The sequence below is a fragment of the Garra rufa genome, chromosome 1, assembly GCF_049309525.1.
Source record: "Garra rufa chromosome 1, GarRuf1.0, whole genome shotgun sequence".
In the NCBI taxonomy this organism is placed as follows: domain Eukaryota; kingdom Metazoa; phylum Chordata; class Actinopteri; order Cypriniformes; family Cyprinidae; genus Garra; species Garra rufa.
The window spans coordinates 12738484-12752926 of record NC_133361.1 but is presented as its reverse complement, the minus strand read 5'-3'; the positions used below and the strand labels follow the sequence as shown (position 1 = coordinate 12752926).

The following is a 14443-nucleotide window of genomic DNA, read 5'->3' as shown; positions in this document are numbered from 1 at the left end:
TCTCCATCATTCAGATTCATCAACACACACACGACATCAGAGTACTGACACATCTGCTTCACCACACCTGGAAACACACACACACACACACACACACACACACACACACACTTATGTAAAAGCACACGTTTACAATGCCTTGCAAAAGTGTTCATACCCCTGTATACCCTTTTTCACATTTTATGTTACTGCCTTATGTTCAACTGCTTTAAATTAATTTTTTCCTCATCAATCTACACCCCATACACCATGATGCCAGAAAATTTGCAAATTTATTAAAAATAAAAAAAACTTAAACTAGGTAAAAAAAAAAAAAAAAAAAAAGTTTGTCAAGACAAACTTTGAAATTGGCTTGAGAAAGCTGTACCAGAAAGTTTGAAAAAGTTTGAAGTTTAAAAAAGTAGAAAAGTTTGAAAAGTTTAAAAAAAGTTTGAAAGGTTTTAAAAGTCTGAAAAGTTTTAAAAGTTTGAAGTTTAAAGTTTGAAAAGCTTGAAAAAGTTTTAAAAAAAGTTTGAAAAGTTTTAAAGTTTTTAAAAAGTTTAAGTTTAAAAAAGTTTGAAAAGTTTGAAAAAGTTTGAAGTTTAAAAAAATTTAAAAAAAGTTTGAAAAAGTTTAAAAAGATTTCCAAGTTTTAAGTCTGACTGTTTTCAGTCTGAAATAGTTTGAAGTTTAAAGTAGTTTTAAAAGCTTAATGTTTGATAGATTATGATGTTGTGACAATTCTGTTTTTATTTTGTCATTATGGTGCATGGAGTATAGATTGATGTGGAAAAAAGTAATTTACAGCAGATTAGCATAACAACATAAAACAAAAAAATGAAGGGGTATGAATACTTTCGCAAGGCATTGTACATTTACAGAGCATGTTGGAAGGGACGCATCAGCAATAAATGATAATGAAAGATTTGCAGCATCATTTTAATATTCTGTGCTGCACAAGACATTGTGTATGAATTGTGGAAGAAGTGACAGTCACATTCATGCATGCATGAATTATTCACAATACAATCTATAACATGCATGAAGAAAATAGGGTTAATTTTCATGATGCAGCTTGTCTTGCAAAAAAAGTTTTAAATATTGATACTCTTTGTTGATGTCTTTAATGTCACTTTTGAGCTACTTAATTCCACAGAAATGCTCATAACTAGTTTAAAATGCTCTGAATCAGATAAATCGTGTTTCTGTGTCAATCTGATGATCTGCAGATGTTTCTCTGAAGGTTCAGGTCCATTTAGACAGTTGCAGTGTGTGTGTGTGTGTGTGTGTGTGTGTGTGTGTGTGTGTGTGTGTGTGTCTCACCCAGGCAGTTGACGATGAGTGCTGTGTTGTGTGTGTCTGAGAGTGTGTGCAGCAGTAACACACACATGCGCTGTTTAAGTGTGTCTGGAAGCGTCTGAACCGCAGCGGAGCAACTCCAGATCCTGAACAACACGTAACACACGGCGGCCTTCACTTCCTCATCTGAGACCAGCAGAGCTGAGCACACACACTCCAACACACACACTACACACACACACACACACACACACACACACACACAGATATCAACAAAAGCAATCAAAATCAAAACACTTATTAAACCACAATAACCAATAATTCAAAATAAAAGCTAATAAATTAAAATGCATCAATTAAAATGTGTTAATTTTCAAATAAAAACATCAGTCATTTCAATTTAAATAAATGTGTTGTTGTGTTGTTTAATCTAAGGATGTACTTTGTATTGCATTATACTTGTAGTGCTTTGGGTGCAAAAAATGTTATTATCACTATTATTAAATTTAGAATTAAAACAATGAAAATTACACCTACTAATCATGTTCAATCATTAAAATTAATAATTTAAAAATTAAAACAATAAAAATAAAACTTTCTAATATTAAAATATTAAAATAAACCATGTTTAAATAAATGCAATCAAAATATTCCATAAAAAAAATCATTTGATCATTAACCACATCACAAAATCACGAAAATGTGAATGTTTTGTTAAATTATTCGTATATTTTTATATTATTTCTATTACATACATTTTTCAATAAATATTTGCTTATTTTGCTAATAAATATCATGCTATTTTTATGAAAATGCACCATTTTTTACAAAAGTTAATCTACATGAAAGTGTAAAATGGTGTAACCACCAAAGAATGGCAAATATTAAATATTTTATCCTCCTAGATGGCATTAAGCTTACTTATTAAAATAAATACTTCTTTATAAATATCACACGAGAATATATTTTATTAGACTTAAAAAAAATAAAATGTGTTCATTTTAAAATAAAATCAATCAGAATAAAACAAACCAGTATAATTAGACAAAACCAAAAACTTCTTGTTTATTCAATTATTTTAATTTAAATAAATACATTTAGAATAAAAACAATGATGATTCATTTTACTAATAATGTTCAATCATTAAATTAAAATTTAATTAATAATTAAAAATTAAAACAATGAAAATAAAATCATGCTTAAAATAAATCACATTTAAATAAATGCATATTTATTTAATATGCATTATGATTTCTCTTATTACATAAATCTCATGGGGACTTTCAGTAAATATTTGATCATGATTATGTTGATTTTGTGTAATTAAAAATACATATGCACCATTTTTTTTTACAAAAGTTAAGACTGAATATACATGAAAATGTAAAAACTAATAATTAAAAAAACTTTAATTAAACTTTTAATTTGTTAATTTTAAAATAAAAACAATCAGAATAAAACAAACCAGTAATATTAAATCAGCTAATGAAATATATTTAAGGCAAAACAAAAACATCAAAAAAGATTAAATATTTCATTTGTTTACTTGCAAGTCATTTGGCCATTAACCACATCACAGAATCACGAAAATGTGAAAGTTTCAATAAATATTCATAGATGTTTTATATTATTTCTATTATTACATAAATCTCAGGGGGACTTTCAGTCAATATTTTAGCCCAAATGGCCTTGCTGACAAAATATAAAGCATTTGGTAAATAATGAAATGATGATTAAATATAAATGTAGTCAGATATTCTTACAGCGGATGGAGGTCAGCGTTTGACTCAGAGCAGGATGAGCGTCCAGCAGTTTACCCAGAAACGTCAAGGAGGACAGAGACGCTTTCTGAGCATCAGTCCACTGAGAGACAATCACACACGTCATTATTAACAATAACAACAACATTGGCTCTAATGTATTGAATGAGCATTTAAAGGTGTGTGTTCACCTGTGAGTGGATCTGATCCAGGATGAAGAGCAGAAACGCTTGATTCGGGACGTCCAGAGTCACCTGCAACAGAACTGAACACAAACACACAATGATACGGTCTAGAACTGAGCTTTTCAATCTTTTACACACAACACACACTGAAGATCTGAGATGAGCGAGAGATTGATCACCTTGAATGGTCTGATCCAGCAGAGACGAATCCACAGCACTGAACAATGTTTCTGAAACACACAAACAGCCATTTAAATCTCATTAAACAGCTCAGAACGGAACAAAACTGCAATAATATATATATATATATATATATATATATATATATATATATATATATATATATATATATATATATATATATATATATATTATTGCAGTTTTGTTCAGCTTAAGTAGCACGGGTATATTTGTAGCAATAGCCAAAAATACATTGTATGGGTCAAAATTATAGATTTTTCTTTAATGCCAAAAATCATTAGCATATTAAGTAAAGATCATGTTCCATGAAGATATTTTGTAAATTTTCTACCATAAATATATAAAAAACTTCATTTTTGATTAGTAATATGCATTGCTAAGAACTTCATTTGGACAACTATAAATTAATTTCCATTCGTTGACGTGACATTGTTAGATTTAGATGGTAAATATCATATAAAATGTTGGGTGTCCATCTTTGAGATAATCAGCATGTTTATGCTATTAATAATATCATATAAAAAATATGTATAATTTGTTGTTAATACTGTAAATCTATATTAAATTATTATGTGATCTCCTTCAACGCTTTCAGAATCATTTTTCTTAAGGTGTGCCTTTAGCCCCGTTGTACCCTAAATATCAACACTTGCTTTTATTTTGTAAAAGCTGTATTTGTGAGTGTTTGAGTTGAGTTTCATTTGCAAATGAAATGTTTCGACAGCAGCGATGACTTGAGAGAGTTACTTTGTGAATTAAAAGGATTCAAGTTATTTTGAGCTTCATAAATGTGACTCTGGACCACAAAACCAGGCTGTATTTGTAACAAAAGCCATACATTGTATGTGTCAAAATAATATTTTTTATTTTATGCCAAGAATCAGCAGGATATTAAGTAAAGATCATGTTGCATTGAGATATTTCGTTAAATTTCCTAGAGTAAATATATCAGAAGTTAATTTTTGATTAGTAATATGCATTGCTAAGAACAACTAAGACAACTTTAAAGGCAATATTGTCAATACTTTGATTCTTTTGCAACCTCCGATTCCAGATTTTCACATTATGTCTTATCCTAACAAACTATACATCAATGGAAAGCTTATTTATTTAGCTTTCATCTGGTCAAATCTCAATTTCAAAATATTTACCCTTATGACTTTATAAATGTACCTGGCTTTTGTGGTCCAGGATCACAAAAGAGTATGATTACAAGAATAATAATTAAATAAATTGATGAATTTGTGTGTGTAAATGTGTGTGTTACTCAGTAGCGACGAGATGAAGTTTATTCTTCGCTCTTCTTCGCAGTACAGCAGCTCCCGAACCGCGTCCACGCGCATCACGGCCACGAGCGCCGCGCGCTTGCGCACTGCCTACGAGAACGTCAGTCATGAGCAGCCACACCGCGTCGCTCGTAAACACACATTTTTTATTTATTTATTTATTTATTTTAATTGTTAGAAATAATACGGTTCTTACCGACACATCCGTCCTGTCCATCATCTCCACGACGCACGCGACGCAAATGTCACCGCGTTCCCACCGCGGCCCGTGACCGTCGTGGATTTTCTCACAGATTACGTTTAAACTAGACATTTTTTCACGTTATACGACGTGTAATTTCTTCAGTGAATTATTGTGCAGGTGATATATCAGTTTAAACCTGCTAACAGGTTAGAACGACATAGAATCTGAATTGAAACGCACTGTCTGACAGAAACGCAACGCGAGGACGTTGGCGCGCCAATCTGACCAATCAGAGCGAGGTTTTGAGACCCGTTAACCAATCATATCTAACTGGGAAATTACGTTAAAACAGGTTTGAAACGCAAGAGTGAATGTTAATGCCATGGCCATAGATATATCTATGGCCATGGCAATAATATATATTTTAGGGTGAGATATTCATTACTAGAACGACAGTTACAATGTTACTAAATACTGAAAAGCTGTTTTTATGATAATAGTTTTAGTTAACTAACCCTGATATAGCCTACAGTATAGATTTTTTTATTATTATTATTATTTACAGTGATAAATGACTGCCTAAACAGACGATAACTAATCAAATCTATATTTCATGTATATACATGGGCTTTTTATCTTTGTAAGACAAAATGAGTATTATTATTTCTTCCCATTGTCAGAACACAATCAAGTTGAATAACTAATGTCTGCTACTCTTTAATTATTTGAATGATTTAATTGCTTATTGTATTTGTAAACATTTTGAGAACAGCTACTCCATCATCTTTGTGAAAGAATTGTTAATTGTAAATATATCATTAATAAATGACCTTGTGAACACTTAACTGTTCATCACTGTAACAGTAATAAACCGTCCTTTTCTGCCCAGACACAGATCAAATTTCAATGATGACTTTATCGTATTATTTTCTTATTGGTTAAAACTTCATCCGCTATTTTCTGCAGCTCCTATTCTGCTGTGTTTACGTTCAACGGAAAAAAAAAATCGTCAAATTTACACAACAAAGACATTTCAATATGCAAACAGGCGTTAAGACGAAGATCTTTGCTCAGTTTTGTGTGTTTCTTCTTTATGGGACATTGCCTTCACTTCAAGCAGGTATGTTTAAAAGTTTCTGCGTTTATCAGAGAATGAAAGTGAAAGTAACGAGTATACGTCGTGATTTAAAACGTCTTTGTGAGGACAGAAATGAAATGTGAGATTAAATGCATGCATCGTATACGAAATATAAAAGTAAAACAAGTTTTGTCAACTAAAAACTGTAACTACCCACTCAACATGACTTTTTAGATGCATCAAATTAATTTAACAAAGAGTAGGTCCTATTGGATAAGCAGATGCATTTGGACAAAATAAACTGAAAAATGGAAATTTATCCAAGGGTGTGTTTTCCAAAAAGCATTGTTAGCTAACTATGGTCATTAGTTTCATTGAACTCTAATAAGTAACATAAGTTTTAACTTTTTTTTTTTTAGTATTGTGTTTATATTTGGATGGTTGACTAGATTAAAAATGTCTCTTAGAGCATTACAGGTGTATATATTATGACTGTTTACCTGTTTTCTCATTTAATTTCATCACAAAACTTAAAATTATGCTAAAACTGGGTAGGTAAATATTCAGTCTCTAAAGCACAAGCATCAGATGTTATTCAGATCATTTTCTATCTTTGTGTGAATGAAATATTTTGACCTGTCGCTTTGAGATTAAATGTGTATCATGGTTGCATTTTCCAGGACAAGCTGCTGAATCATTGAATGCTGAAACGCCTGCTGGTATGTTTTTGTTATTTACAAGTGTTGGGTTCGAGTCCACCTAAGTCGAGTTTGAGTCAAGTCTGAGTCTTTAACCATTCGAGTCCAAGTCGAGTCCGAGTCCAAAATGGGGCGAGTCGGACTCAAGTCCGAGTCCAACTAAACACTACTTTTTGTCAGTATCTTTACCTTGTTTTAACCTTTACAACTAGAATAAGGCAATGACAGTTTAAATGTAACAAAAGCAAACCTCTGTTGCATATTGCCAGTTTGATTTTTGATTTCACACCATCTCATAATTAGAGTCCTGCTCAGCAAAACTTAAAGTCATGTAACAGAAGTTATAGCTTTTGTATTGTGACATATTTCAGTGAAACAGCTTTTAGAATGTGAAAAATTGTAGTTAGAATTAAATTCGAGTTTACATTTCAAAATTCTGACTTTATTTTTCACAATTCCGAGATTATATCTTACAATTCGGATAAGAAAAGACATTCTCCCTTTTCCCCTCAGCTCAAAATCATCAGTTTATATCCCACACTTCTGGCATTTCTCCCCTCAGAACTGACAAACTTGCTACTGTTGAGTTAAATTGAGTTATAAAGTCCGAAATACAACATATAAACAACATATAAAAAAATTCTGAATAGTGAGATAAAACAGGCAAATGTAATATAGGTTTACATGCTGTCGCTTTAAGACCGGATGCACAGATCATATATTTTGACACATCTGTATTTCTCCCAAATGTTCAAATTTACTCAAGAAAAAACCGACTGCATTTGTATGAATAATCTCCAAGACGGTGCATTTTGACATTACTTTTCGTGTCACTCGTGCCAATACTGAGTCAATTCCGAGTCAGAATGCATCCGAGTCCTTGACAAGTCTGAGTCCGCTAAAAATTGTACTCTAGACCGGACTCGAGTCTGAGTACAAGTCCGAGTACCCCGACTCTATTATTTACCATCAAATTTCAAGCAGATTCAAACTACATCAATGTGACATTTCACTGTTTCTCCATCAGGACGAGAGAGAGCTGGTGAAACATTGGACAGCAGTGTGACTGGCTCTCCAGAGAAAGTCATTCAAAGTGGTAACTCTATTTTAAATGGAATATCAGTGTCTTTCTGTTTCTATATAGGAGAAATCTCAATTACATTCAGGGCTGCTTACAATAATGGTTTCACGTTTTCATGCAGAAGGTTGTGTGCTGCTGCATCACGTATGACGTATAATACACTGACCAGCCATAACATTTAAACAACCTGCTTAAATTGGACAAAATCTCATGTTGACCTCAAATACCTACAGAGTAGTATAACAGTATAAACAATGTGCAAAACCAGTATCAAACTGGGCCTTATTTGTAAAACATTAATCACAGAAGTGACGGGAGCAGACAAACACACTTATGAAACTCTGTTGCTGCCCTGGAAAAACAAACTGCATCCACTTTTTATGTAACGCTGAGTTCTTTGAGAGCTGAACAAGGTCATCTTTTGCTCACAACCAAAACACATGTCTTAGGATTCTTCTCGAGCAAGTCCTGTGCAGCGTTGCAGACTACTTCCGTAACCTGGTTGAAGCACGTCGGTGGAAGGACTCTTGCTCTGACTCTGGTTGATGTGTGCACAGGTGTGCTCTTCCAGGAGAAGTGCCCATCCAAGGACTTCCACTCTTCCTTACATCAAACTTACATGAATCCAGTAGGGGTATATTTGGCACAGAATGACTCTGAAATACATCATTTTTTGAAACTTTGGCTGTGTTTAGCATTGGAATCCAACTCTTTAACTGTGTAAACAACCATTGACTGCACAAGATCTCTGAACTTTGGTTTCCAAGACATTAGCAGATCCTTAAAAGTCCTTCAAGTTGAAAGTTGGGGCCTCCATGGATCAGATTTTTGGTCCAGCACGTCCCATAGATGCTCAATAAGATTGAGATCTAGGGAATTTGAAGGCCAAGGCAACACCTTGAACTCTCCATCATGTTTTTCAAACCATTCCTGTATAATTTCTGCAGTGTGGAAGCTTGCATTATCCTGCTGAAAAGAGGACGCTGCCATTAAGGAACATTACTGAAGAGCTGTAAGTGTCTGCAACAGTCTTTAGGTACTGTAGGTGTGGTACGCGTCAACAGTGTGTGCTCATGACCCTGACATTGGTTCTCCTCTTGCCCTTCCTTACATCCCTTTTGGTAGATACTAACCACTGCAGACTGGGAACAGCCCTCAAGACTTTTGGAGACACTCTGATCCCGTCATCTAGCCATCACTATCTGGCCTTTGTCAAAGTCAGATCTTTTCTCTTGGCCATTTTTCCTGCTTCCAACAAATGAAATTCAAGAACTGACAGTTCACTTGCTGCCTAATACATCCCACCCCACAATGGGTGCCACTATAATGATACAGTATAATCAATTATTTACTTCAGCTGTCCCACTGAAGATAAACCAGCATGAATTGTTTTTGTTGTTGCTTTGTATATTTCTGATTTTCTTTAGCCTTATCATCCAATTACTTCTGTTTTCAAATCAAGATTTTTTTCAATAGAATTAAATAAATTGGGTTGTAGGATTATTTTCTTTAAGTTTTCCAGAGAATCTTGTTTGATCCCATTAGAATTGCTTTTGGATTTGGGATTATCATAACAGATTCAGTTTATACAGTTCTTTCTGTATCTGAAAGTTTAATGAGCTTCACCCACATGATGTTTTACCTGCATTCTTAATCAGATTGATCACATTTAAACTGGTGAATAATTGTTTAATTCACATTGTATTGCTCTTTACTGCAGAGAAACACTCGCTGTATTACATTTACACGGCTTTGTCCAAACCTGTCAATCTGCCGGGCATCTATCAGTTCACTGCTATGGGTCTGCTAGACGACATACAGATCGACTATTACAATAGTGAGGAACAGAAGAAGATTCCCAAACAGACCTGGATGAAAGAGAAAATGCAGGAGAATTACTGGGAAAAAGGCACCCAGTCGAGAAAGAGCAAAGAGCAGTGGTTTAATGTGAATATCGACATTCTGATGAAACGCATGAGACTCAGTGAATCAGGTGAATGATATTCATACACATTCACCAGTATATACATAATTTGATGTATAATATTATCATATAAACCCTTTATGTCCTTTTCAGATCTTCATGTTCTTCAGTGGAGACACGGTTGTGAAGTTGAGCAGCAGGGAAGTGATCTTGTGTTTTCCAAAGGCATTAGTGAGTACGCCTATGATGGAGAGGACTTTCTGTCTTTTGATATTAAAGAGTCTCAGTGGGTCGCTCCAGTTGATGCAGCTCTACCAACCAAGAGAAAATGGGACAATGTCCCCATCCTAAACCAGTACACCAAAGGCTACCTGGAGAAAGAGTGTGTGGACTGGCTCAACAAATTCAGAGAATATGGAGACAAGGAGCTCAGAAAAGCTTGTGAGTACATGTACAGTAATTATATTTGTTGTTTATCTGCAGACGATTGATAAAGAAATTCTTGTGTTTTCAGCTTCTCCAGATGTTCACGTGTTTGCGAGGAAATCCAGTGATCAAACCAAACTGAAACTCACCTGTATGGCCACCGGATTCCATGCCAAAGACGTGATGATGACCATTAGGAAATATTGCACATCTCTGCCTGAAGATGAGGTTGAATCTACAGGAATCAGACCAAACCATGATGGGACCTTCCAGATGAAGAAGAGTGTGGAGATCCAGGAGGATGAAAAAGCAGAATATGATTGTTTTGTGTCCCACAGAACCTTCAAATCAATTATACTAAAACTGGGTAGGTAAACCGAAGGCATTAATTCAATCATTGAAGCACAAGCATCAGATTTTATTCAGAATTCAAATATTCAGATAGGTTTCCATCTTTACTTGTGTGTATGAAATGTTTGACCTGACATTTTAAGTTTAAATGTGTATGATTATTATTGTGTATCATTGTTGCATTTTCCAGGACAGGCAATGAAATCATTGAATGCTGAAACACGAGCTGGTATGTTTTTGTTCGAAAAACTCTAATATCTCCATAAATGTTTGACTAAGGTAAAAAAAAACTTCGGATGGGGTATTTAGATGGGCTTCGGAGTGCATAGCAATGACGTCAATTCTACTCCGAACCATCCCTTTAACTTGTCCTTTGGTTTTCAAGACACCAAGGCAACAGATCCTTTAAGCCCTGCAAGTTGAAAGGTGGGGCCTCCATGGGTTGAATTTGTTGGTCCAGCACGTCCCATAGATGCTTAATGGGATTGAGATCTGGGATATTTGGAGGCAACACCTTGATCTTTTCATCATGTGAAGATCTCCTGCTTCCAACAACATGATATTCAAGAACTAACAGTTTCTCAGCCCTGGTCCTGGGCGCCCCAACACTGCACATTTTGTGTGTCTCCCTAATCAAGCACACCTGATTGCACTCATCAGCTCATTAGAAAACATCTCCAGGACCTGAAATGGGAGTGTCATAAATGAAGACATTCAATAATAATAGAATCAAAGTTATTCAGTTCAGCTGTCAGCAGTTTTAATGTTGTGGCTGATCAAATCAAATTAAGTTTTCCAGTCCTGTTTGATCCCATGATTATTGCTTTGGGATTTTGGGATTATCGTGATTCATTATATTTTGTTCTTTTTGTTGCTGCAGTGTTTTGAGACTGTTTCATGAGCTTCATTTGCACAATTACCTGCCTTCTACTTCACTTTGATTAAACCAGTGAATATTTATTTTTACATATTTTATTTCTCTTCATTGCAGAGAAACACTCGCTGTATTACATTTACACTGGTTTGTCCAAACCTGTCAATCTGCCGGGCATCTATCAGTTCACTGCTATGGGTCTGCTGGACGACATACAGATCGACTATTACAATAGTGAGGAACAGAAGAAAATTCCCAAACAGACCTGGATGAAAGAGAAAATGCAGGAGGATTACTGGGAAAAAGGCACCCAGTCGAGAAAGAGCAAAGAACAGTGGTTTAATGTGAATATCGACATTCTGATGAAACGCATGAGACTCAATGAATCAGGTGAGCAACGTTCATACACATTAACCTGCACATGTTAGAATCAAACCTTTAGGCAAGTGATCCTATTTTTTCAGCCAGTTGTGTTTTGTTAAAAAAGTTAAAACTCTAAAAGTTGAGCTCTCTTTATAGATCTAAAGATAGCATTTGACGCTATGTTGACCACCAGTTTCTTTTATCTAAACTAAAACTCATTTTCCTGAAGAGGCAATACAGGATAAAGTCATATTTTTCAAACAGGAAGCAATGAGTGTATTGATGGCACTAAATCATCTTAGCTTACGCTAAAGGAGTTCCACAAGGCTCTATCATGGGACCAATCTCATTTTCACATGATAGTAATGATTTACCTGAAATGTCTAAAGATGTAAATATTCAGATGTACTGACTTGAAACCAATGCAAGTAACTTTGAGCAAGTTGACTTATTAAGTCAGGTTTACTATTGAATAAGAAAACTGTGATACTAGAGATGAGGTGAAGAGCTTGAAACTGTTAATAAGTTTACATTTTTTGAGGCCTTAACTTCCAGTATTTTTTATATGTCTTTCATGTAGTGTTTTATGTATTGTTTGTTTCAGATCTTCACGTTCTTCAGTGGAGACATGGTTGTGAAGTTAAAAAGGAGGGAGATGAAGTGAAGTTTTCCAAAGGCATTAGTGAATACGCCTATGATGGAGAGGACTTTCTGTCTTTTGATATTGAAGAGTCTCAGTGGGTCGCTTCAGTTGATGCAGCTCTACCAACTAAGAGAAAATGGGACAATATTCCCATCCTAAACCAATACACCAAAGGCTACCTGGAGAAAGAGTGTGTGGACTGGCTCAACAAATTCAGAGAATATGGAGACAAGGAGCTCAGACACGGCTGTGAGTAAATGTTTTTGTATTTATTTGATGATCTGCAGCTGTTATAAAGATGAAACTGATAAACTGATTTCTGTGTTTCCAGCTTCTCCAGCTGTTCATGTGTTTGCAAAAAGGTCTATCAAAGACAAATCCAAACTGAAACTCACCTGTATAGCCACCGGATTCAACCCCAGAGACGTGACACTGGGCATTAGGAAATCTCACGCATCTCTGCCTGAAGATGAGGTTGAATCCACAGGAATCAGACCAAACCATGATGGGACCTTCCAGATGAAGAAGAGTGTGGAGATCCAGGAGGATGAAAAAGCAGAATATAATTGTTTTGTGTCCCACAGAACCCTCAAAGAACCAATTATCGTCACATGGGGTAATTAAAAATGTATAGCAAAAGAAATATCACTTGATCATGGACTAAAAAGCTGTATTCATTTTTGTTTGTGATATTAAAGCTATTACTATCTTTTTTTGTTTTCCAAACGCAGCATAGATGATAGATAGATAGCAATGCATGCATTGGAATTTTCTTCAGAATATAATGCTCATGTAAATGATTGCAAAAGGCTCATATAAGTGTTAGTGTTATATACGTTTCATACTGTGTTAGTCATGCTTTTAAAACATTTTAGTCATTCCATGTTCCATGTTGTCAGAAAAATCAATGTTAATATAAGATCATGAATTGCAGTTTTATAATAAATTGTGCACTAAACATTGTTACATTAAACACTCAATTTAGAAATAAATGGCTTTTTTCTACCCTGTTTTTAACCCTCTAGTTTTACCACTATGTTTAAAAGGCACATCTCCTTTAAGATTTCAATGTAACCACAGCCCGTGACCATTAGTCCTGTCACAGATTACGTCTAAACTTTACATATTTCACATTATTTGATTCTGGAGGCGAATAAAGCTGCAAACAGATTAAAACAACACAGAATATGAATTGAAATACACACTGTGGTACAAATGCTGTGTGTGGATGTTAGAGCATCAGTTTGATTAATCAGAGCGAGATCACGAGACCCATTAACCAATCAAATGTAATTATGGACTAGCAGGGAAAAAATACAGCATACAGGTTTGAAATGAGGTTGCTATGTGTATGCCCTGAAGAGATGGGTCTTTAATCTAGATTTAAACGGACAGATGTTGTCTAGGTAGAGAGTTTGTGTGCCAAATAGGAAAATAATCTGCTGCAAACAGTTGATTTTGATACTCTAGGTATTATCAAATGGTCAGAGTTTTGAGAATGCAGTGGAGATGAAGGACTATAATGTAATAAGACCTTGCAACCACCAAATAGAGCATTACAATAATCTAAAGTTGCGATCGTGGACGCATGAATTAACATTTTAGCAATTACCAGTGAGAGCATTGTTCGTAATTTAGATATGTTTTTCAGATGGGAAAAATGCTGTTTTACAAATACTAGAATCATGGTTTTCAAAGGAAAGATTGTTATCAAATAGAACACCTAGGATCCCACCTGATCAAGAAGAATTGACAGAGCATGGTTGCAGACAATGTTAATGGTCTGCAACAATGCTTAGGTAGGCTGTATGTGTCAAAGTAACATCCACATTATGGATGACAGGACCCAAGGTTTCCCAGCAGAACATTGGCCAAAGCATCACACTGCCTCCGCTGGCTTGCTTTCTTCCCATAGTGCATCCTGGTGTCATGAGTTTCCCAGGTAAGTGTGATTGATCAGACCAGCTCACCTTCTTCTATTGCTCTGTGGTCCCATGTGCATCAGTGAGCCTTGTTTGTTCATGACCCTGTCCCCGGATAACCGTCTTTCCTTGGGCCACTTTTGATAGATACTGACCACTGCAGACCAGTTTTGGAGATGATCTGACTC

The 14443-nt window shown here is 35.0% G+C and overlaps 2 protein-coding genes across 3 annotated transcripts in view; one reads left to right on the top strand and one right to left on the bottom strand.

The window, feature by feature from the left end:
* Nucleotides 1–14443, bottom strand: part of LOC141284469 (GTPase IMAP family member 4-like) — a 480107-nt gene that overhangs the window by 169010 nt on the left and 296654 nt on the right. The gene's annotated exons all lie outside the window — the stretch shown is intronic.
* Nucleotides 5882–13325, top strand: LOC141330705 (uncharacterized). 2 transcript variants are annotated; one of them, XM_073835542.1, is made up of 10 exons: nt 5882–6015; nt 6654–6692; nt 7699–7767; nt 9473–9745; nt 9830–10117; nt 10191–10469; nt 10644–10682; nt 11445–11717; nt 12295–12582; nt 12665–13325. In XM_073835542.1, exons 1-10 carry the CDS (start codon nt 5934–5936, stop codon nt 12955–12957), a joined length of 1923 nt encoding a protein of 640 aa, XP_073691643.1. In that variant the 5' UTR covers nt 5882–5933; the 3' UTR covers nt 12958–13325. The 2 variants fall into 2 exon arrangements, with proteins under 2 accessions (XP_073691643.1, XP_073691644.1); XM_073835543.1 differs by lacking the exon at nt 10644–10682 and having other exon boundaries at nt 5884–6015.

What these genes read in the sequence shown, in the direction of transcription:
- LOC141330705 (XM_073835542.1), top strand. Translation starts at nt 5,934, where the DNA reads ATGCAAACAGGCGTTAAGACGAAGATCTTTGCTCAGTTTTGTGTGTTT. An exon ending in CATGAGACTCAGTGAATCAG is followed by an intron (nt 9,746 to 9,829) that starts GTGAATGATATT and finishes TGTCCTTTTCAG; the next exon opens with ATCTTCATGTTCTTCAGTGG. An exon ending in CATGAGACTCAATGAATCAG is followed by an intron (nt 11,718 to 12,294) that starts GTGAGCAACGTT and finishes TGTTTGTTTCAG; the next exon opens with ATCTTCACGTTCTTCAGTGG.